At 41.6% G+C, this 24,340-nt stretch overlaps 1 protein-coding gene across 5 annotated transcripts in view; it reads right to left on the bottom strand.

Annotated features, from left to right (window-relative positions):
• LOC124780652 (cytochrome c oxidase assembly protein COX15 homolog) overlaps positions 1–24,340 on the bottom strand; it is an 85,866-nt gene that overhangs the window by 38,165 nt on the left and 23,361 nt on the right. For all 5 annotated transcript variants that reach the window (XM_047253801.1, XM_047253799.1, XM_047253796.1 and 2 more), the window contains 2 exons: positions 6,838–6,958; positions 1,444–1,576 (listed from right to left, as the gene is read on the bottom strand). In XM_047253801.1, coding sequence (XP_047109757.1) covers positions 1,444–1,576; positions 6,838–6,958 — 254 coding nt within the window. The remainder of the gene's footprint in view (positions 1–1,443; positions 1,577–6,837; positions 6,959–24,340) is intronic.

The raw sequence follows: 24,340 nt of genomic DNA, 5'->3' as shown, positions 1-24,340 counted from the left end.
ATTTGCCAACATGGTTTATGATCAGTCATTGGAACCAGTCACAACAATCAAGTCTTGAGTACATCTCTGGATTGATTTAATGTGGAACAACCACATATATCTAACCAGGCGAACAGCAGTGCCAAACAGATTTATTGGATGACTCCTTAGGGAATGTGAATCATCTTAGAACCAATTCCTAAGAACTACCTGTTGGTATGGAATGTTTATCAGAGACTGAGAAGATTCAGAAAGAGGGTTTGCTTGGTCAGCGTGAGAATATCACAGAAATACAATATTTCTTCTCATGTGTCATCCACAAATGGAAGAGAAAAGTAAAACAATGACTCTGGTATACATATGATAGCTTATGGAGTACAAATGGAGATGTAGAGAGATCATTACAGATTACAAATTACAAATAAGCTACTGCACGGTTCAAAAAGCGGATGCAGAAGCACATGTGGTGTCATGTACCTGCAATTCACCTAAAGGGACCAGGAAACGGTCAGACACTGAAGCATCACAGGTTTGCATATGTACAAGGTGTTGCCATCCCAGACTGCGTCAATCGTAACAAGGACAACAGGTGATAGGACAAGCACCACCATAGGTCCTCTGTGCCAATGACATGTTTCCTCCACCATATCATGTGTGCGGAACTGGATTCACATGAATTCCTCCACACCCCGGCCATATAGGGCAGCGCAAGCCAACATGTTGGCAGTTCAGTCCACCATAGCTCTGGCACAATTCATGCCCCAACTCTTAACAGTCTATCAGTCAGAGCCTAGTCAGAAAACATCGCAGTGGGAACTACAACTTTCCAGCGATATCCAAAGACGTACCTGTCGACCAACTATGTCGAACGCTCTACCTCTGTCATTAAGGATTATCAGTGGCATAGTTTTTATACCCCACTACTTTTATTCATGGTCTGTTTCAGACATATGCCTGTTTGTGTTTGACAAGTTGTATTATTTTTTACTACGAAGAGTTTTCCCTTTCTTATTGAATATCTCTGCTGTGGTCGTAATAAACCCTTGTTTTTGCGTATTATTATTTCTCATCATGTTTCTCTACATGGAAGATATAGCAGGTGGGCTCTGGAGTTGTGCAGTAGGAGGTGAGATGGGTGGCGCAGGAAAGGACACAAGGAAGGCTAGTTAAGGTGCAATACTTAGCCACTCACACAGTAGACTGTGCACCTGTATGCAATTAATACAAACTAGGAAAATGACTTCAGCATTATGTCAACCAGAAGAAGATTAAGAAAATGTTTTATCACTAAAGAATCTTTCTTTTCTTTTTCTCTTCTTATACCAGCATTTCCATTCTACACATAAAACAACTCTGAAAAAATTATTTATTCACAAAGACACACACTGATGCTTGCTAGTCATTTTAAACTTTCATTGAAAATAACGCAATCACACCGTCTTAATATATTTCCATAATACTCACATCTTGAACTCTGGAAATTGTTGATACTTAAGAAACTCAGCTTCCCATTCTGCTTGTGTGACTGGTCTCTTTTCACCAAGTAATCTCCATGTTACCATTGACAACCCAGACTCAGTAAGGCGTGTTACCCCACCTGCACAAGTTGGGAATCAGATAAAAGAAATTCATTAAGGCTGCTATACTGGAAGATGCAACAAGACACCTAGCTGTAAACAAAACTAAAAAGTGAGAGAAAGAGGACCACACTTTATCAGCTAACAATCTGCAGTTTGCAGTCAGATCTAAACGTTCAGGCATACACAAGTCAGGTGAGTGGGAGATAAAGGAACAAAATATCTTTCCAACATAAGCTGATGTATGAAGGGAAAAAATTACAGCAATATTCCTCACTGAAGAGGAATATAATTTCAGTATAGGCTACTCTTTTGGGACATCCTGAAGTGATCAAAGAAACAAAAAGCACTGAATTCAATATAGAGACATACTCCGCTTTCAAGGATTACAAGAAATTGTAAACAGTGCAAGATGCAATACCTAATTTTAGGAACTTGGAGAGATATAGTTTCTATAGTTTTCTCTTCAAGTGCAGGAATTACGGCATCTTTAAAAGTACTTGCATCACTGCAGTAATCACATTCATTTGAGAAGTACTACGTATCTGGCGGGTTGAACATAATTTTGAACATGCAATGTTTGTATGTGGGAAGTGAGCTCTCATATTCTGGTACAGTGACCTTGCTCAAGCCACCCACCGAACCTAAACAATATACTCGTCCACCCTTACACAACACCTGCTCCCAATCCCTTACCTCATGGCTCATACCCCTGTAATGGACCTAGCTGCAAGACTTGTCTCATATGTCCTCCTATGACCACCTACTCCAGTCCGGTCACTAACATCACCTATCCCATCGGAGGCAGGGGCTACCTGTGAAACCAGTATTGTGGTTTACAAGCTAAGCTGCAACCACTGTGCTGCATTCGACATAGGCATGACAACCAACAAGCTGTCTGTCCGCACAAATGGCCACCGACAAACTGTGGACCACCCTGTTGCCGAACACGCTGTCAAACATGATATTGACTGCTTCACAGTTTAAGTTACATTAATTAGTGTGTGAGCCTAGCGACTGATGACCTCAGCAGTTTGGTCCCATAGAACCTTACCACAAATTTCCAAGTTTCACAGCCTGTGCCATATGGATCATTCCAACCAACACCAGCTTTTCTGAATTGCGCAGGTGGGAACTTTCCCTGCAATACACCCTACGTTCCTGTAACCCACCAAGCCTCAATCTTCATTAGTCACTGTCCTCACCCATCCAGCCCCCTCCCTGTTCCCATTTCAGCACTACACAGTCGTCATTTCACTGCCACACCCTGTCTTTTAATTTACTTTTATTTCTCTCCTTTCTACTACTTAACCCCCCCCCCCCCCCAGTCTTCTCTCCTGCCCTCCGTCTAAACTGCAACACTTCACTGTCCACCACCCCCACCATACTATCCCTCCCCCTCCCCACCCCAGCCTCCTCCTTACCCACCAGATCGCCCCTCCCATCATGCACTGGTGCTGCTGCTCGCAGTGTGGTTTCAGTTATCTAAGACTGCAGACGTGTGTGCAAGCTGCGTTTGCGTGAGTATGTGTGTGCGTGTGTGTTGCGTGTCTACTGCTGATAAAGGCACTAATAGCCGAAAGCTATAATTCTGTGAATCTTTTTGTTGTGCCTATCGCAACTCAGCATCTCTGCTATATGGTGAGTAGCAACTTTCCTTCTCTACTATTATTACGTTCCATCCTGGATTTTCCATTGTATGATTTAATTGTTATACTCATGTATTTCTATGAGTTGACTGATTATAATTGTGAATATCTGAAAATGTTTATGCATAATTTTATATTTATGCACACCAAAAAGTCAGTTGCCAATCCTTGCACCAATTTAAAATTTTATCAAGATCTGACAATATTTCTGCTGCTTTTTTCAGACAGTACTTGATTATAAATAACTGCATCATCTGCTAAAAGCTCGTGGTTTCTATTGTCTGCCAGTCCTTAATATACTACATGAATAACAAGGGTCCCAACTCACTTCCCAGAGTACACCTGAAGTGCCCCATACAATCATACTTTTGTTAACAAAAGTTAATACAGTACTGGGTCAAATACTTTTGGGATATCAAGAATTACTGCATCTACCTGATGGCCAACTCTGGCAGCTCAGACCGGAATGCAGCTGTCAGGTTGAACAAAAGGAGCAATCTGGAGGATGCACGGAAGGTGAAGGGATACCAAGTTACAGGTGTCTGGGGGAGGGGGGGGGGGGGGGGGGGACAAGAGGAGCACTATCTGGCAGAGCATGCAGGGACCAGATGGATGTATGACAAGACTCTCAGCATGCACAGCGCCAAGAGGTCATGGGGGCAGGGAGTTTGGCGGGGGTGGGGAGGGGGGGTAGAGGAGCAGAGATGGAGAAAGACAGGCAAGTGCTTTTTAGGAGGAGATGGTAGGACAGAGGGTGTGTGAATAGGAAGAAGGTGATAGGATAAAGGGGGCATAAACTGTTGGGTAGACAGCAGGTTACCATAGGATAAGGCAGCGAAAATTTTGGGAGTGGAAAATGTATTGTAAGGACAACTTCCATCTGCTCAGTTCTGAAACGACGGTATCCATTCCTCTTCCGTGACACTCAAGATTACTGCTTTCATTCTATGTGACAGTTGCATTCATGTCTGACTTGTCGATGATGAGTGTGTGAGGTGTGCTTGCTTGTGTGAATGAATGTGTATATGTTTCCTTTTCTGATGAAGCTTTCGCTGAAAGGTAAGTGTGTTACAATCTTTTCATTGTGCCTGTCTACAACTCAATGTGTCATCTTTACGGCGAGTAGCAATCTATACTTTTCCTTATGTTGGTGTTACTAAATATGTAAATCTTCTTACTTGTTTTAGCTGCCATTCCTACTTTTGTAATCACTATTGTTACATCTGCCTCTCAGTTGCTGATGTCAGTTTCAACATGGACATCATCGAGGAGTTAGGTGTATTTGTTCCCTTTAGGTCTAAGGAAGATCCACTGTGAGTGAACTACTGAATTTCCTGTTCTAGGTATGTTTCATAGAAGTCATTTAGTAATGTTTCACAGAATGCTTTGTCAAATCCACCACATACAGAACTGTAATTATGCCAACTGATGGTTGGGTGATTGAGGTCTGCTCTAATGTCTCTTTCTGCCTATTTATGCACAATATGTCACATTTGTTTACATTGAGGGTCAACTGGCATCCCTGAAACAACGACCGATCCTCTGCAGGTTTTCCTGTATTTTGCTACAATTTTCTAGTGTTACAACTTCTCTGTACACAACAGCATTACCTGCAAAAACCCTCATGGATCTTCAGACGTTATCCACTAGGTCATCTATATAATGGTCCAATAATACTCCACAGGGGTATGACTCAAGTTACTTTTACACCTGAAGATTAGTCTCCATTGAGAACAACATGCAGCAACATGCAACAAACAGCAACTACCTCATTAAGTACCCCGAGGATAGCACTCGTGGCAGGCCTGTATTCTTACTGGTGTTATGTTTATCTGAACACAAAGTAATTAACTTTAAATTAGTCTTTCTAATATTGTTTTAATTTCAGGATCTGTTATGCTGCAAGTATTGTGTGTTCCCTTTAAGACCTGAAGCTTCGCTTGTATAAATAATGAAGGAAAAACCTGGGATGAAAATTTACAGGTTTCTTAAAAATAGTGTAAAAATAGCAGAAACAGTGTTAATGTTCAGCAAATATTGACAGTATTAACTACTGTTGAAATGGAAAGCTAAATCAATTCACATTTCTTGAAAATAGCAACTATTGTAAGAGAAGAAATGAAATCAAAAACTCAATGCAAAAATGCTAGCCACTATGCAGAACAATAAGGGTGATTCTACGAAATAAGACCAAGAAACAAGCAGTTTCAAAGTTTTACAAAACAACTGTAGCATTAACTATACTTAATGGTAGTGGAGTTTGGGTAATTGGTCAAAAAGAACAATATTTCACATTACATTGTGAAAATTATATTTGTAAAATCTGTTAAAGTGCACAAAAGACTACATAAAATAAGATACAACAGCACTTGTTGTTACTAAAATAAAAAAAAATATCTATTGAAAGAAACCTCGAATAAAAGATATTATGAAACAAAGCTTTCAGCCAAAAAGGCCTTCATCAGAATTAGACAACACGCACATAAACACAACTCACACATACATGACCACAGCCTACAGCTGCCAAGGCTAGACCAGTGACTGTGGTCGCGCGCGCGCGCGCGCATGTGTGTGTTACAAAATTTCTCTGTGGAGAGGGAAATACTGAGCAACCAGTTCTGTAGGTGAAAATAAGAGGAAAATATATGATCAGAAAAAGACATATTGGAGTGAGTGAATCTTGTCAATTGCATCAAGAACCATTTCTCAGCTGTTTCATGTGCATGTAAGGAGCTACACTGAAAATTGAAAATTTGGTTAGGCAAACATGCCTGTGTATAGACTCTTACTAGGTTATATAAATGGAAGAGAGAGAGAAAAGATTCAAAGAAAAGCTGTTAGTTCTCTCAGTGGCTCATTTACTTAGCACAGGCGTGTCATAGGAATGCTCAACAAATCGCAATGGCATGCGTTGCAAGAAATGCAATGTACATCAGCAAAAGCCTTAATAACAAAGCTCAGATAGCCCACACCTCAAAACAAGTCAAGGAACACATCACATCTGAACATATTATCTTCTCTGACATGCATTATTATTGTTATTTTGACACATGTTCCTTGAGCTGTAATAAATGACACATATTTGTCCTAGTCTGGTGCAAATTTGCTGTTGTCACTGAAGGTGAATATAATCACACTAACTGCAGTTGTGAAGTGTAATATCACCACGACATTCCGCTTCCACATATATTTGTTTTCCATGTACAGTGCTGCCATTCCAAATAGAAATGGATTTAACATCTCAACAATGGTCATGTCCTTTTCAAAGGAGCCATCTCAGTATTTAATTTAAGTGATACACAAAAACCATTGAAAACCTGAAACTGAATGGCTGGAAGTGATGTAAAGTGCCTAGAGATGTACTCATATGCCCTAACTGGTTAATATGACTGAATGCCACAAGCAGGAGTTCAGTATTCGAACCCCGGTGTGGCACAAATTTTCAATTGTTACATCCAGTTAATTTTGTAGTAGCATCAATACAGAACTGATTTCAATGTTTCCATATGGACATTAACAAATATTACTTTTTTGGCTTTATTATTGTCAAAGACTAATGCACAACTTCTACCTCAAAATTGTAAGTAAAAATTAATATTATGTAAAACAAAGTTATGATACAATTACACTACCTAGCACAACTGCACCAAAAACCATGGAACCACATCCCAAAAGCCAATATCCAACCAATCTCTCATTTTTGGGCGCAGCTCTCACAGATGCAGATGCGGATGCAGCTAAAGATGTGGTTTGCTAAAACATAATTAAACCACTATATTAGAACACAGTTTTGAAGGCATTAACCAGGTGCCTTACTATTAAAGCAGATGATTGCAGCTATAATTTAAATTCATGAATTATAGATAATCACAAAATTTAGAACATTCACACACATTTTGCAAAAGAATGGAATGAAGGATAGAGTTTAATATTGCACTGACATTGTGGACTGAGATATGAAGGTCTCAGCAGGAAATGGAGGGAATGAGATATGGAGGTCTCAACAGAAAATAGAGGGAAGTATTTAGACTTCGCTCTGTAGCAGGAACCAGCATAGGTATTCACTTAAAGAGATTGGAATCAAGGACAACTTAAATCAAGATGGCATGGCAATGATTTGAATGGCAAGCCTCCAAATACAAGCCCACTCTCTTAGCCAGGACATCAAATTCCATCTCTCCATCTTGCTATGAATCAAAGGTCTTAGCTGCTTTACCACTTCAGGCAATGACTAGCATTAGATAAGAAATTTTAATGACTAAAGTTCCTCAGTTATTTCAAGATTTCAGAGCACAGATGACATTAGTACTTTATTTGTTGACAGTATCTGCATTAGAATGAAGATGTTGGCTGGGAACAGCTGATCTGCAAGAAAACAATAACTTAAAATGAAGAAGTCAGGAAAAGCAGGTAGATCAGCACGCATCAGACTTAAAGACCAACACAGAAAGTGGGAGCTGCAGAAAACAGACTCCATGTTTGTGCAGCATTATATGAAAATCAGACAAACTTATGTAGTAGACATGAAAATACTGCACTATGACCACAATGGGCAGAAACTGTCACTGCTTAAATACTTTAGATCATGATGCAGTACAAGAAGTGTCTTGAACACCTACTGAATGAACAAACAGACTTCATTCACTCTCCACTTATTGATATTACCAAAATTGCCCAACTCCCAATTCAATTTCATTGAATTGATCTGTCAGTTATTTATGTATTTTAATGTTCTATGATTGTGAATGTATTCTTTTCTAGAATCACAAATAAATATCTTAGATGATTGTAAATTCTTGCATTTTATGTTTGTACCACTATGAACTCCATGTGTTAGTCAGCTATGTTTAACAGTTGGCTAATAACCTTAAACCTATGCCAAAAAATAAATAATCAGTGAAACAAAATGGGAAAATGTACTTTTTCTTAAGTTTGTTTTCAAATTTTACTTTGCTATGTGTCAGTCGTTTTATGTCCCTGGGTAAGTAAGCAAAAATTTTAGATGCAGCTTGTGCACCCCTTTCTGTGCTAAAGACAATCGTAATGTGGCGTGATGAATGCTCTTTTTCCATCTGGTATTCTAATTCTGCACATCATTATTCCTTTTGAACTGCAGTGATTTATTTACAACAAATATCATGAGGGAAATAATATGCTGTGAAGCAGTAGACAGGAGCTTTAAATATTTTCAACCATATTTATGGCATTATTCAGAAAAAACTGTTGAAGAGCTTGGTGAGACTGAAAATTTGTTTAATGCGCGATTCCCTGTAAACCATGAATCTACATCTTCAAACAGTACAAAAAAGGGCAAACAAAAAGCTGAACATACGAAGTATACAAAAATATGTAGAGGCACTATTTGTTTATGAAGTCCTGGCTTCGTTTCCAATGGGTGTAGGGAGAGGAGAAAGCAAGTTCTGCTCACTAAAGCACATGCTGGCACTACGCATGTGCTTATTGCATGACATGACAGTCATACACATACACATGCTGGCACTACGCATGTGCTTATTGCACGACATGACAGTCATACACATACACATGCTGTATTTTTAGATCAATACTAAGAGTAGCTGGGCACAAAATTCTCATGGCCCAAAGGCTACTGATTTCTTCTGACTTCAACTGACCCAGAACTAGAGAGCTCTCATTCATGACGTTGTGTATAAATTGTGTTGAGATAAGCTAGTGCCAGCACACCTTGCAGCAAAGAGGTTGCGAGATGATTGATAGAGGCCAACAACAGAGCCGCAGGAAATGCTTCACTAACGCCTTATGACCCACCAGTATTTAGAGTGCTGCTGTGGACCAGAGAGCAAGTCTATTCAAGTCTGTCGCACTGAGTAAGTTCCAGCCTCATCAGTCACAACCCAGCGGGAATCACAGTAGCAGTTAGCTCCACCGCTAACTCAGAGACAGGCAGCACATAACAACCCTAATAGTGTACCTAGTGGACTTTGCACTTCACCAGCAGTGAGGCTAACGTGGACTGTACAGAAGAGCTTGTACCACAATGAATATTTTGAGTTAAGTAAACTTTCCATTCTCATGAATGAAGAACCCAGTTACTCTGTGTGTGCAAAAAGAGGATACCAGCCACCAAACAATATCCTCTCCTTGATTCCCATGGTACAGCTCTACTGAGACAAGACAACATAAAAAATGGCGACAAGAAAACTTCAGTGAAGAAAAATTTGCTTGCTTTTCTTGTGTTTCTGATTGCAAGGGTGATTGTATTCCAGTGTTTGCTAAATTTTTGTTGTGTCTCACATGTATCCCAGGAGGGAAGCTGCAGAACGATTTAACTTTCTCTTTCCAGAGGCTTTGCTTGCCCCCCCCCCCCCCCCCCCCTCCCCCTTTGCACCTTAGCCACAGACTTCCAATGTAATGGATCTAACACAAGCTTTTCAGTTTCAGAACCAACAAATTGCTCCCGAGCTGACGACGGTACAACAACTTTTCGCTGCACAAGCAGCATTGGCTGCACAACAACAGAAGCCAACCGACCGACACACCCAACAAATGGCACCGACCAGCACACCACCGTTATGGCAATTTAACGACACAGAAGGCGAATGGCACGAATACCTAACCCACAGTTCCAAGTTCATTGTGCAGTTCAATGTGTTTAAGGTAGTGTGAAGCTACAATACTTTCTTTCAATTGTGGGGTCCCCAGTGTTCAGGTTAACACAAAAACTATTCCCAACTGTGTCTCCCGATGAACTCAGTTATGATGAATTAGTCACTGCATTAACTCAGTACTATGATCAGCAAGTCCAAGTAGCTGCAGCCAGATATTAGTGTTTTCATTTGCAGATAAAGCCGGAACGGATGTACCATAAATGTATACAGAGTTAACAGGCATGACTGGGAAGTGTAAAGTGAAGTGTAGTTGTGGCAATGTTTATAGTGACTAAACGATTAGGGATGCTATAACATTCAGTGTCCAAGATAGTAGAATATGGGAACAGATCCTAAAGTACTGTGATCCTTCACTTTCTCAAATGTTGCAATCTTAGAGCAAAATGATTCAGGTGCCGTAGTGGCCGATAAGTTTGACCAGACCCTGATTTGTTGGGTCGAGTCGCTCTGTGCTCGCGACTGCCCCAAACAGCCACAACATGTGGACAGCCACGTAAACAGACTTGTGAACTTAGTGACGTCTTGCCCTACATCTTTTGCTCACCAAAAAAGACAAGACTGCCCATCACGAAGCGCAACACGTTACATGTGCGGAAAAAAGGCCATGGCCAAGCAGTTTGTCTGCAATGGCACAAAAACGCCAATTTTGCCCGCTCCCAGAAAAAACAGGCTTGTGTACATGAAGTGAACATTGTGTTTTCCAAGCCTACAACAGGTTCTGACAAAAGTAAGATTAAGGTTGTGCCTCCTTCTCGCCCTAGTGTTGTGCAACGACATTCTAGCAAACTATTTGTCTCACTACAAATTGCTGGCCATCGTGTGAACTTTCAGTTAGACATAAGTACATCAGTCACTTTGCTAAATTGTGCCACGTACAAACAGAAAGGGCTCACCATGCCTTTCTAAATCTAGCAAGCACCTCACTGCTTACAACAGATAGGAAATTCCAGTGCTTGGACAGTCTAGTTTGCCTGTCACTTACAATTCTCACACTAGCACAGAGAATTTTAATGTGTTAAAATCAAGAGACAGCGAGAACATTTTCGGTTTAGATGCTTTTGTTTTGTTTGGCCTTAGCATCCATAACGGTGTACTGTCAGTCTCTACATTTGTACCACAATAAAGTGTAGATGGCTTGCGTAAGGAATTTCCTGAACTATTTTCGGAAGGAATGGGAAAAGCTAATAACTTTGTAGCGCATGTTGCATTGAAAGACAATGCACAGCCTAAGTTTATCTGGGCCTGCCCCATTCCAATTTCTTTAAGAGACAAAAAAGCCAGTGATTTGAAAGACTTGCAAGATAATGGTGTAATTGCTTCCACTGAAGCTAGTCAATGGGCAAGTCCACTAGTTTTGTTGCCTAAGCCTTCTGGTCGCATTCGCATTTGTGTTGACTTGAAGTCTATAGTCAACCCACATACAGCAGTTGACACTTATCTGTTACCTCATCCTGAGGAACTCATGAACAAGTTGGTGCAGGGCATTTCTTTTCTAAGACAGAGTTGCGTGATGCCTATTTGCAAATTCCATTGAATGAAGAATCAAACAAAGTATTTGTTGTAAATACAAACTTAGGACTGTTCAAGTATTTATGTTTGCCCTTTGGCAGTGCTTACGCACTCGCCATTTTTCAACATTAGTTGGAACAACTGACTGCTAAAGTGTCATGTTGCTAAAACTACCTTGATGATATTGTTCCCTGAGGTCGTACATCAGAGGAACACATTGCCAATTTGTGTACTCTTTTTTTGAGTGTTGTCAGAAGCATGAGTCAAGTGTCGTCTCGAAAAGTGTGACTTTTTTCAATCTGAATTACTTTACTTAGGTCACATGATAAACAGTCAGGGTGTGCATCCCTTCCAATCTCATCTGCTTGCAATCCATGACTTGCCTGTTCCTCGCAATGTGTCTGAACTACAGTCAGTACTAGGCAAGATGACATACCACATTTGGTTCATACCGAATGCCGCTCAGATCACAGCTCCATTGTGTGGACTAAAGATTGTAAAGATGCATTTCAGAAATTCAAAAATGCTTTGCTTAGTGACAGATGTTTAGTGCATTATGACCCTGTCAAGCCGATAGTTTTGCAAGTCGATGCTTCTTCCTACGGAATCGGCACTGCTTTCGCACAGAATTGGTGAACGAGACATACCTATTGCTTTTGCCTCAAAGTTGCTCACTCAAACTCAATGTAATTATTCTCAAATAGAAAAAGATGCTCTTGCTATTGTGTATGGTGTGACTAAATTCCATCACTATTTGTATGGCCGCAAGTTCTATTTAGTGACAGATCACAAATCTTTGCAGTCCATGTTTCATCCGCCAAAGCCAGTTTCTACGTGCACTTCTCAAAAATTGCAACGCTGGGCTTTGTTGCTTTCGCAGTATCAACATGAAATTGTGTACTGACCTACGGCAAAACATGGCAATGCAGATGCCGTATCTCGCCTTCCGATTGGCCCAGACTCTGATTTTGATGCACTGCCACACCTTGTTGCAAACTGATGCACAGGACTCTGAATTGCTGGAATCTTTTCCCTTGCAACAAAAAAAATTGTACAGGCCATGGAAGCAGACCCAGACCTCAAGATTTTGTTGCATTATATTCGCACATCTTGGCCTCTTTCATTGAACAGTATCCAGAACTATGTTGTGCGCCAATATTTTGCCCATCGGCAAAGCCTTTCGGTTCAACAAGGTGTGACTCCATCAAGGATATTGAGGAGTTGTTTCCACTAAACAGTTAGTGTGCCAACACTGTACTTGGCAGGGCACGGATGCCCACATTGAACAGATGACATCACAGTGTTGCGTGTGCACGTGGACCAAATCTGCTCAGCCACAAACATTCTCAGCTTGACCTAAGACTCCATTGCCATGGCAGCAGTGCACATTGACTTTGCAGGTGCATTTTGGAACACTTGTTGGCTCATAGCGGTAGATTCTTTTAGCAAGTTCCCATTTGTATTGCCTATGGCTTCTAATACATCAAGTAGCACCATGCAACCATTGTCTTCAATATTTTGCATGGAAGCTTTGCCAGAAGTACTTGTCTCGAACAATAGACCACAGTTCACTTCACATAACTTCGAACAGTTTTGTGAATGCATCTAACAAGTGCTCCGTTTCACCGACAGTCCAACAGAATAGCAGAATGCTTTGTTCACACTTTCAAGAAATAGATGGCCAAGCTTTGCACAACCCACACACAGAAACAGGTACTGCAACTCTCTCTCGCCTCCTATTGCTCCCACACACAAGACGGATCATCACCGGCGGAACTTCTGCATGGCCACCACCATTGGATGCAGCTACACTTGCTACACCCACCGCAGCATCCAGCGCAGCCAATGGTCCACAAGTATCACTTTGCACTGCGTGATCTTGTTATTCTCAGGGTTTATGGCAACTGTGGGTGCTGGAAAAGAGGCTTGACCCAGGAATACAAGCACTTTTTAAGTGATGTTCAGAATTTGCCCTTGTCCATTATTATTTTTGTGCCACTGCGTAATGCATTATTTAGGAGCTGTTTACAGATTAACTAGGAAAAGGCACAAACTACTATTCAGTTTTTATATTGTGCTAGTTATACTTTCTAATATGCAGGTATGGGACTGGTAACACATTATCACTGACATTAATAATCTTTTTCTTTGGCCTGAAATGTTTCAGGCTTGCTACAGAGTTTCCCAAATACTACTCTGTATTTCAGTATTAATTGTTAGTGAGCAGATGATAAATATATAGTCCTGAGAATATTTTGTTATGCAGCTCCCTATCATTCTTCTTATGAAACAGAGCCTGCTCAATTTTCTGTTTGTATAGCCTATATGTGTATCCCATTCTATGTCCTGTTATATTTAGTTATATTTAAATGCCTAGAAATTTTGTATATTATGTTTGTTCACTTACTCCAATATCAGAATTAGTTACTACTCTATTCTGTATGGCAAAATATTTCCATTGTAACAGTCTTTTTATCTGAGTCATCCGTCAGTTGACTGTTTGATGCAGCCTGCCACAAATTCCTCTCCCATGCGAACACCAGTCCACCTGATTTTCAATATTCTTCTGTAGCAGCACATCTCAAATGCTTCAATTCTCTTCTATTCTGATTTTCCCACAGTCTGTGTTACACTACCATACATTCTCAGAAATTTCTTTCTCAAATTAAGGCCTACGTTTGGTACTTAGTAGACTTCTCTTGGCCAGGAATGCCCTTCTTTTCTAGTACTAGTCCGTTTTTTGTCTCTTCCTTGCCCCGCTCATCATGGGTTATTTTGGTGTATAGGTAGTAGAATTCCTTAACTCCATCTACTTCATGACCACCAATCCTGATGTTAAGTTTCTCACCATTCTCATTTCTGCTACTTCAATTACTTTGATCTTTTGTCAATTTAGCCTCGCGTCATATTCTGTACTCATTACACTATCCATCTCATTTACTAGAGCCTGTAATTCTTCACTTTCACTAAGGATAGCAATATCTTCAGCAAATCTTATCACTGATCTCTCTTCATCCTGAATTTTAATTCCAATCTTGAACCTTTCTTTTATTTCTGTCATTGCTTCTTCGATGTATAGATTGGACAGTAGGAGCAAAAGAATACATTCCTTTTTAGTGCAAGCACTTTGTTCTTGGTCTTCCTCTCTTACGGTTCCCTCCTGGTTCTTGTACATATTGTATGTTACCCATCTTCCCTATAGCTTAGCCCTATTTTTCTCAGAATTTCAAACATCTTGCACTATTTGACATTGTTAAACGCTACGCTCCTACGAATGTGTCTTGATTTTTCTTCAGTTTTGCTTCCATTATCAGCCACAATGTCAGAACTGCCTCTCTCGTGCCTTTACATTTCCTAAAGCCAAACTGACCATTACCTGACACATCTTCAATTGTCTTTTCCATCATTATCTGACAGATCCTCAATTTCGTTTTCCATTCTTCTGTATATTACTCTTGTCAGCCGCTTGTACTGATTGCATCAGAGTCCTTTGATAAAGCTAGGATTATGAGTGAATTGTCACTGTAGGTGTCTGAAGCCTGAAACACTTCATACAGACAAAAAAAAAATATTACTCTTCAGTTGAGTGGTCTACAAACTCAGCCACAATACTACAGAAAAATTCAAATTTTTTATTCTACTGTTTGGCACCTCTTCATGGTTTTATTATTATTATTATTAATGGAATGGCTCCATGTTGGTGATTTTAGAGCATTCTGGAAAGATGGCAGAAGATGACTAATTTATAAAATATGCCAATGGTTCAGAGATTTATTGCTGCACATGTTTGTAACCAAATCTGGTATATTCTCTATTGCCGTAAAGTATTTATTTTAGTAGGTAATTTTTTGATATACTGCTGTATATTTGTTGCCATGAGAAATATTTTTTATATCACGTGTCTGTCCAATATTCATAAGTGATATTTTGCTCAGTAAGCTTTCCTGCTATATCTGGAAAATAAAATAATATGTTTCCAGAATGAGGTTTTCACTCTGCAGCGGAGTGTGCACTAATATGAAGCTTCCCGGAAGATTAAAACCGTATGCCCAACCGAGACTCGAACTTGGGACCTTTGCCTTTCGCAGGCAAGTGCTCTACCATCTGAGCTACCCAAGCACGACTCACGCCCTGACCTCACAGCTTCACTTCTGCCAGTGATATCAACGCACACTCCGCTGCAGAGTGAAGACCTCATTCTAGAAACATCTCTCAGGCTGTGGCTAAGCCGTGCGAAGAAAACCTTACGGTTTCGTCATTTGTGTTCATAATGACGTAATGCTAAGCTGTGTCTCCGCAATATCCTTTCTTCCAGGAGTGCTAGTTCTGCAAGGTTTGCAGGAGAGGTTCTGTGAAGTTTGGAAGGTAGGAGATGAGTTACTGGCAGAAGTGAAGCTGTGAGGACGGGGCGTGAGTTGTGCTTGGGTAACTCAGATGGTAGAGCACTTGCCGGCGAAAGGCAAAGTTCCAGAGTTCGAGTATCGGTCTGGCACACAGTTAATCTCCCAGGAAGTTTCAAAATAAAATGTGTTTAATTTCTACAAGACACCTTGTCTCTCCTGCTTAAAGAAATGGCTTTGACAGCCTAAAGGTTCACCTCGCTGTTACGAGGTAGCGCTTCCTGTGGCAGGGAATTACTGCCTTTCATCTGCTGAAATGTGCTGTACAGGGTCGATATTGTAAGATGGTCTCCAACATGGAAAACATGCAACCTTGGACATGTGTTCATCTGACACTACTACTTGTTCTTGCAGTGGCCGTTTCCCACAGCTTGACCTCATTTGTTTTAATCGCCTTGTATAAAGGAACATTTAACAGTCTCAAAATTTTTATTTGAGAGAGAGAAGAGGAGGGGGGGGGGGGACTCAATGATGTCGTATTGCTGACACACACACACACACACACACACACACACACACACACACACCAAATGCTTGGAATACTATGGTATCACCACATGTCTCAAGAATTCAAACAAGCATAGTTAGTACAGTTACAAGTTCCCACAATTTGTACAAAAGTGAAACAGAGATGACCAGTAAATCATTGGAAGAGGAGTACCATTATTTTAGTGATAATATGTTGGGTTACTTCAGAAAAAAAGTTATACAAACATATGCTGCAAACCTCTGGGCGTGGCACATGGTACTTTGCATGGTATAACATGTTAGGGTTTCTTCTCAATCCAATCATGTATGAAGTGCACGAAGAATGACTGTCCGAATGCCATTGTACACACTGTAATTAGTGTAAGTTTGTCTTCATTGTACTTAGTGGACCAAAACATATGGAAATGAAGACTACAACAAAATTCTCCACTTAATATTGGTTGCTGAAATTTTGTAAGTAGGCTTTCATGGGATAATTTGTTTCTACACTCAAGGGTCTGCCAATTCAGGATTTTTTCAACACTCCTGTAATGCTCTCCTATGAGTCAAACAAACCTGTGATGATTCATGCACCACTTCTTTGTATATGTTCAATATACCCTGCTAGTTCTATTTCATACAAATACCATACACTTTAACAATATTCGAAGATTCGTAAGCAGTGTCCTTTGTAGACTGACTGCATTGCCCAGTACGTTTACATACAAACTCCCCAAGCCAGCGTAACATGCATGGCGGAGCGTACCTAGTACCACTACTGCTCAGTTCCTTTCCTGCTCCACTCACAAATAGAGAAAGGGAAAATGGCTGCCTATATGCCTCCATTTGAACCCTAATTTCCTATATCTTTATCTTTGTGGTACCTACGTGACATGCATGTTGGCGGCAGCAGAAATGTTCTGTAGACAGCTTCAAATGCTGATTCTCTACGTTTTCTCAATAGTGTTTCCTGAAAAGAAAGGCATCTCCCCTCCAAAGATTCCCATTGGATTTCACAAAGCATCTACATAAAACTGATGTGTTGACTGAACCTACAGGTAACAAATATGGCACCCCACCACCTCCAAATTGCTTCAAAGTTTTCCTTCAATCTGACCTGGTGGGAATCCCTAGCACTGGAACAGCACTCAAGAATGGGTTACACTATCTCCCAATAAACCGAAATCAACCATCTGCCTTCCTTACTACCGTCCTTACATGCTCACTCCATTCATATCGCTTTGCACTGTTACACCTGGATATTCAATTAACACGACTCTATCAAGCAGCACACTCTACTGCTATATTTTCAACATTACAAGATCGTTTTTCCTACTCATCTGCATTAACTTGTATTTTTCTACACTTAGGGCAAGCTACCATTCATCACACCAACTAGATATTTTGTTAAAGTTATCTTGTATCCTCCTACAATCACTCAACGATGACACCTTCCTATACACCACAGTGGCATCAGCAAGCAGACACAGATTGCTGCTCATCCTGTCCATCAGATCATTTATGCATACAGAGAATAAAAGTGGTCCTATCACACTTCCGTAGTGTACTCCTGCTGCCTTGTCACTGATGAACACTCATTGTCGAGGACAATGTACTGAGGTGTATTACTTCAGAAGTCTTCAAAAGCAGCTCAAATTTTTGAGAATCTGTTCCTTATGCTCAGACCTTTGTTAACAGCCTGAAGTGGGGCACAGTGTCAAACACTGTCTGGAAATCTAGGAATATGCAATCTGCCTGTTGCCCTTCAGCCATGGGTCACAGGGCATCATGAGAAAACGGCAAACTGAGTTTTGCACCAACAATTTTTTCTAATTCCTTGCTGATTTGTGTAGGTTTATTTTTTGTCATTGGGTCTAATATATTTCTAGCATGAAAGGGCTCATGAACAATGCATTCTACACAGTTTTCAGACAATGCATTTAGAAACATTTCCCAGGATGTCCTGTCATGCCTACCACATACAGAATTGTATTTTCTCAGCTGATGGTTGGATGATTCAAGCCTCCTCCAATGATGACACGTCTGGACACTCATACAACCAATCTAAGGTTCTCTCTAATGTTTGCAGTTACATGTGGAGGTGACTCTGGTGGCCGATAAAAAGAAACAGTAGCAAATTTATGCAGCTTCGATTTTTATCTTGGTGGGTCCAAGTTTACTGTCTACTGTGACAAACACATTGTCTTCGTATACCATTAGCCCATCTTTTTGATATACACTTACATTTACCCCAAAAATCTAACAGCTGCCAGTTTTAGGTATTAGCCAGCTTTCTGTACCTAAAAGAGCCCTACTGCTTTTCAGGATGAATCTCACCTTATACTTCGGAGTCACCTACAGCTATGATTATCTGAAACGTACAGAAGAGGGCTTGACCTAGAAAATCCTTGTGTGGAATCCACGTACAGTCAGCCACCTTGATAGCAGCCTCTAATGTGTAACGCACACATGACCCATTTAAGGGGACCCAACAATTCTCAACCCTATGGCACAAGTCCAGGTAGCAAGATGCAAGCTACTAACAGAACCTTCTAAATCTCTGGACCAAAACTTCTACTTGGCTCAGAACCAAAGGGTCCTGATCATTTCTAGAAACAATGCAACAGATTTTGGTGATCACTGGATTGCAGCAAGGCTGTCTTCTCAACCCAATATGTCAGTCAGTGGGTTGGTCGAGTATGGCCTCAGACACCAAAAGACATGCAGTGTTCTTCCCAACACTTGCCAGAATTTGCAGTTGGTTGCACCCTCTTCCCTCAATGGCTGCTGTATCCTATTCAACATGTTGAATGAGGCCTCCATGCATAACAAAGACCGCACGCGGTGATCCCTTCCAACCCCTGCTGCCATTTCCCTATGGGGCACATTTGTGTTTCCTTGACCTTCGCACAGGACACAGCATGTTTCCAAATAAGTGAAGTGTGTCTCATGGGCTCAGTAATGGAAGACAGCAGATCAAATTTATTGGTTAGGTGAATGGATTTAAAACCCCGACTTCTCCTTGGTCCCTGCCTCTCACATACATGGTCTCTAGACCTACCACTGGCACGCCATTAACAGTCAAATGGATGACTAGTGATATTCTGTGTAGACTATGCAGCAAATTTCTTACCTTCATTTTTATATCTCAAGTAAGAATCACGATGATAAAAGTGATTAAGGTGCATATGGAGAAGTGCTTAAGGTGCATATGAAGGCAAACATTCACTTATCCCATGTTCCACAGATGAATGTGATTAAAAATGGAGTGAGTAATATTGGAAAAATCAAACATCTTAAACTCCAGGTAGGAATGTCAAATACGTAAGAAAAGACAGATTGCTACTTACCATAAAGAAGACATGTCAAGTTGCAGACAGGCACAATTAAAACACACTTCATAAAGCTTTCAGCCATGGGCTTCATCAATAAATGACAGACACAAACCATTCACATCACACACACAAGCAGGCGCACCTCATGCACAAATCACCCACAGCTCCAGCATCTCAGGCTGGAATGCGGCTATCACGTGGGATGCAAGCAGCAACCTGGAGGGGGTGTGGAAGGGAAAGTGACAGCTGTTTGTGAGAGGAGAGAGACGAGCACTGTCTGGTAAACTGTGCAGGGACTAGACTGCCAACATATGTAGTGTCTGCAAGTTGTGGAACAGGGAAATGGGGAAAAAAGGAGAGGAGAGGGGAAAGACCATATACCAATATAATGTGTTGGTATGACTACCAACCAGCTGTCCACCAGAATGAATGGCCACCACCAAACTGTGGCCAAGCACCCAATGGCACAACATGCAGCTGAACATAACACACTTGATTTCAATGGCTACTTCACTACCAAAGCTATCTGGATCGTTCCCTCCACCACCAACGTTTCTGAACTGTGCAGATGGGTGTTATCCTTACAACAAATTCTCCGCTCCCATAGTAGTCCCGGCCTCCAATTGCCAAACCTCCCTGCCCCACAACCCTGACGTTGCACCTGTTGGCAGTCTAGTCCCTGCACACTCCACCAGATGGCTTTTGTCTCTTTCCCTACCCATACACAACTACCCCTTCCTACTATCCCTTCCCCTTCCTCTTCTCCACCCCCTCTAGATTGATACTTGCGTCCCATGTGATAGTAGCATTCCGGTCCAAGCTGCTGCAGTTAGCAGTCATGTGTGCATAAGGTGTGTGTGCCTGTGTGAATGGTGTGTGCGTGTCTCTTTTACTGATAAAGGCTGTAACCGAAAGCTTTATGTTAAGTGTGTTTCAGTTGTGCCTGTCTGCAACTTCATAAGTCTTCTTTACAGTAAATAGCAATCTGTCTTCTCCTGCATTGTTAATGTTGGAGAAAAAAAGTATTCTTTAACGTGCACTAAACAGTGGTTAGCAGAGTATACAGTTAGATGCTGGTAGCCACGAAGCTTTCTGCATAATTAATTAAACTGTTCTGTTCCTTTCTTTTATTCTGTTTTGCCTATTGGATTGTTATACACTCCTGGAAATGGAAAAAAGAACACATTGACACCGGTGTGTCAGACCCACCATACTTGCTCCGGACACTGCGAGAGGGCTGTACAAGCAATGATCACACGCATGGCACAGCGGACACACCAGGAACCGCGGTGTTGGCCGTCGAATGGCGCTAGCTGCGCAGCATTTGTGCACCGCCGCCGTCAGTGTCAGCCAGTTTGCCGTGGCATACGGAGCTCCATCACAGTCTTTAACACTGGTAGCATGCCGCGACAGCGTGGACGTGAACCGTATGTGCAGTTGACGGACTTTGAGCGAGGGCATATAGTGGGCATGCGAGAGGCCGGGTGGACGTACCGCCGAATTGCTCAACACGTGGGGCGTGAGGTCTCCACAGTACATCGATGTTGTCGCCAGTGGTCGGCGGAAGGTGCATGTGCCCGTCGACCTGGGACCGGACCGCAGCGACGCACGGATGAACGCCAAGACCGTAGGATCCTACGCAGTGCCGTAGGGGACCGCACCGCCACTTCCCAGCAAATTAGGGACACTGTTGCTCCTGGGGTATCGGCGAGGACCATTCGCAACCGTCTCCATGAAGCTGGGCTACGGTCCCGCACACCGTTAGGCCGTCTTCCGCTCACGCCCCAACATCGTGCAGCCCGCCTCCAGTGGTGTCGCGACAGGCGTGAATGGAGGGACGAATGGAGACGTGTCGTCTTCAGCGATGAGAGTCGCTTCTGCCTTGGTGCCAATGATGGTCGTATGCGTGTTTGGCGCCGTGCAGGTGAGCGCCACAATCAGGACTGCATACGACCGAGGCACACTGGGCCAACACCCGGCATCATGGTGTGCGGAGCGATCTCCTACACTGGCCGTACACCACTGGTGATCGTCGAGGGGACACTGAATAGTGCACGGTACATCCAAACCGTCATCGAACCCATCGTTCTACCATTCCTAGACCGGCAAGGGAACTTGCTGTTCCAACAGGACAATGCATGTCTGCATGTATCCCGTGCCACCCAACGTGCACTAGAAGGTGTAAGTCAACTACCCTGGCCAGCAAGATCTCCGGATCTGTCCCCCATTGAGCATGTTTGGGACTGGATGAAGCGTCATCTCACGCGGTCTGCAGGTCCAGCACGAACGCTGGTCCGACTGAGGCGCCAGGTGGAAATGGCATGGCAAGCCGTTCCACAGGACTGCATCCAGCATCTCTACGATCGTCTCCATGGGAGAATAGCAGCCTGCATTGCTGCGAAAGGTGGATATACACTGTACTAGTGCCAACATTGTGCATGCCCTGTTGCCTGTGTCTATGTGCCTGTGGTTCTGTCAGTGTGATCATGTGATGTATCTGAACCCAAGAATGTGTCAATAAAGTTTCCCCTTCCTGGGACAATGAATTCACGGTGTTCTTATTTCAATTTCCAGGAGTGTATTTTATGCACCTCCTCTGTTTCGCAATTACTCTATGATCTGTTCCACCTCTGGATCACAGGGTACCAGGCTCAATTCCCAGCCGTTTCAGAGATTTTCTCTGCCCATGGATAGGGTGTTTGTGTTGTTCTCATCATTTCATCACCAATCAGGAAAGAGGCAAGACTGGCAGTGAAAAGATTGGGAATTTGCACGGGTCCTCTTAACCACACCATTGTGCGCATCACAAAACAAAATCATCATCATCATCATCATCATCATCATCATCTGTTCCACCTAGCGTCTGTGTCAACACATTTCTAAGTGACCATGTACAGCTGCTTCATCTCAAATCTGTTCTGTTGCTGTCCATTGATTAATATTCATTTATGCATGTTCCATCCATGCAGATATTATCATTAGTAGAATGCATTCCAGTTTCACTTCACATATTTGACTATTCTTCGCTTTCTTCCAACATTCTCTTATCTTCAGGAAGGATCCCAAGTTCCAAATTATGAAGAATTATACTGGTTTCCTGTGTCACATTTTACCACTTGCCATTATTTTTTTGATATGTTTATTTTTGCATCAAACTTTGGAGAGTTTGATCTTTCATTTTTGGATATATACTCTAATTTCCTTAACATACAAAATCAACACATGCATGTTGAGTGACTTGTTATCTGTTATAATGCAAAACACATTATTTGCTTTCTCCAGATGAGTGTCAACAAGATTTTAAAACAGTTGGTGTGTTTTTAATTTTTTTTCACACATAACAAAATGACTCCAGGATGTGTGTTATAACACTGTGTACTATATAATACATTGTAGCTTTTGGATATACATTTGAGAAGCTAAAGAAAAGAATCAGGATACTCTGATGATGGTCAAGTCTTGGTAAAATTAGAGAGGTGTGTATATAAGAAGGCGAGTGAGGAGGTGATGCACAGTAGCACTGAATAGCATATCGCTTGATACTCCAGCCATTAACATCATTCAGCAGCTTGTTTCTGTAGTATATACTCCACTGTGAGCATAAAATATTTAACAATGAGTTTCACATAATGTACATATGTACAATAAGGGTATTTGGTCATTGTAGTTTTCATTCTGGGTAACATACAGCAAACGTAAGTATTACGTTAACAAGCAGTAGCTCTAGTTTTCTGCATGCATATATTTTTCAAAAAGAGATAGAAGCAGAAACACACTCCCCATGTTGAATACACACCAACCCTGCCAGGTGTCAGAGGGGAGAACAACTGTAGCATGTGGTGTGAAACAGACACAGAGGTGCTCTCCGCAAAGTATTCTCCTTCTCTGCACAGAATGCAACACACACTCATGTTCTTTCATGGACACCACTCTTGTAGGGTAAAGAAAACAGTGTTTTGTAACATGACAGCTCCATACATCCTGTGATATATGTATCTTGTGCTCATTCCATTAAAGAGAAAATTCAATTCAAAACACTGTTACTGACAATGAACAGAATTGGCTGCCAGTATATGCCATTGGGGGACTCACCTCCAAGTAGTGCTTATAAGGAAATATAAAAATATTTCACAGCCTAATGTCTCCCCCCCTCGCCTTAGCCATTCTTACATTTGCATTTGTCAAACTTTTGTTATATTTTCATTTCTTTACCTTTTTATTCTTTTCTACTATGGGTCCCCCACCACCTACACTTCTTTCTCTACCTTCTTCCTCTCTTCACTCTTCTTTCTTTCTATTTATTATTCTACATTCACGCTATTCTTCTCACAATTCATTCTCTCTTCTCCTTCTAACCCACTGGCTAACACTGGTCCTTCTATTATTTTTGACTCGCAGCTGGCATGACACTTCTTAATGCACTGTCTTTCACCCCCTACTCTATCTGACGTCTTTCCTTATCTTAGTTTTTGTGACCCACCCCTCTGCGGAACGTTCCCTACCAAACAAGAACAAAATTAATGTTGTTTATAAGGAAATTAATGTTGTTGAAGCTAAGAGTGTGGTGATCTATTTTTAAGTATTTCTATCCCCAGTAATGGAAGGAGTGTCTCCTGAAAGTATGTTCTGGCAGCAATCCTGTCTGTCTGTGCGTTAATTACATGTGTTTGGCAAATTATAAATGGGATCTGAACAGACTACAGAATGACACAGTTAGGTCAGCATACAACAAACAAACAAGCATACACACACACACACACACACACACACACACAC

Source organism: Schistocerca piceifrons, chromosome 1 (assembly GCF_021461385.2).
Source record: "Schistocerca piceifrons isolate TAMUIC-IGC-003096 chromosome 1, iqSchPice1.1, whole genome shotgun sequence".
NCBI classification, from domain to species: Eukaryota; Metazoa; Arthropoda; class Insecta; order Orthoptera; family Acrididae; genus Schistocerca; species Schistocerca piceifrons.
This window is presented reverse-complemented; position numbering and strand designations above follow the sequence as displayed.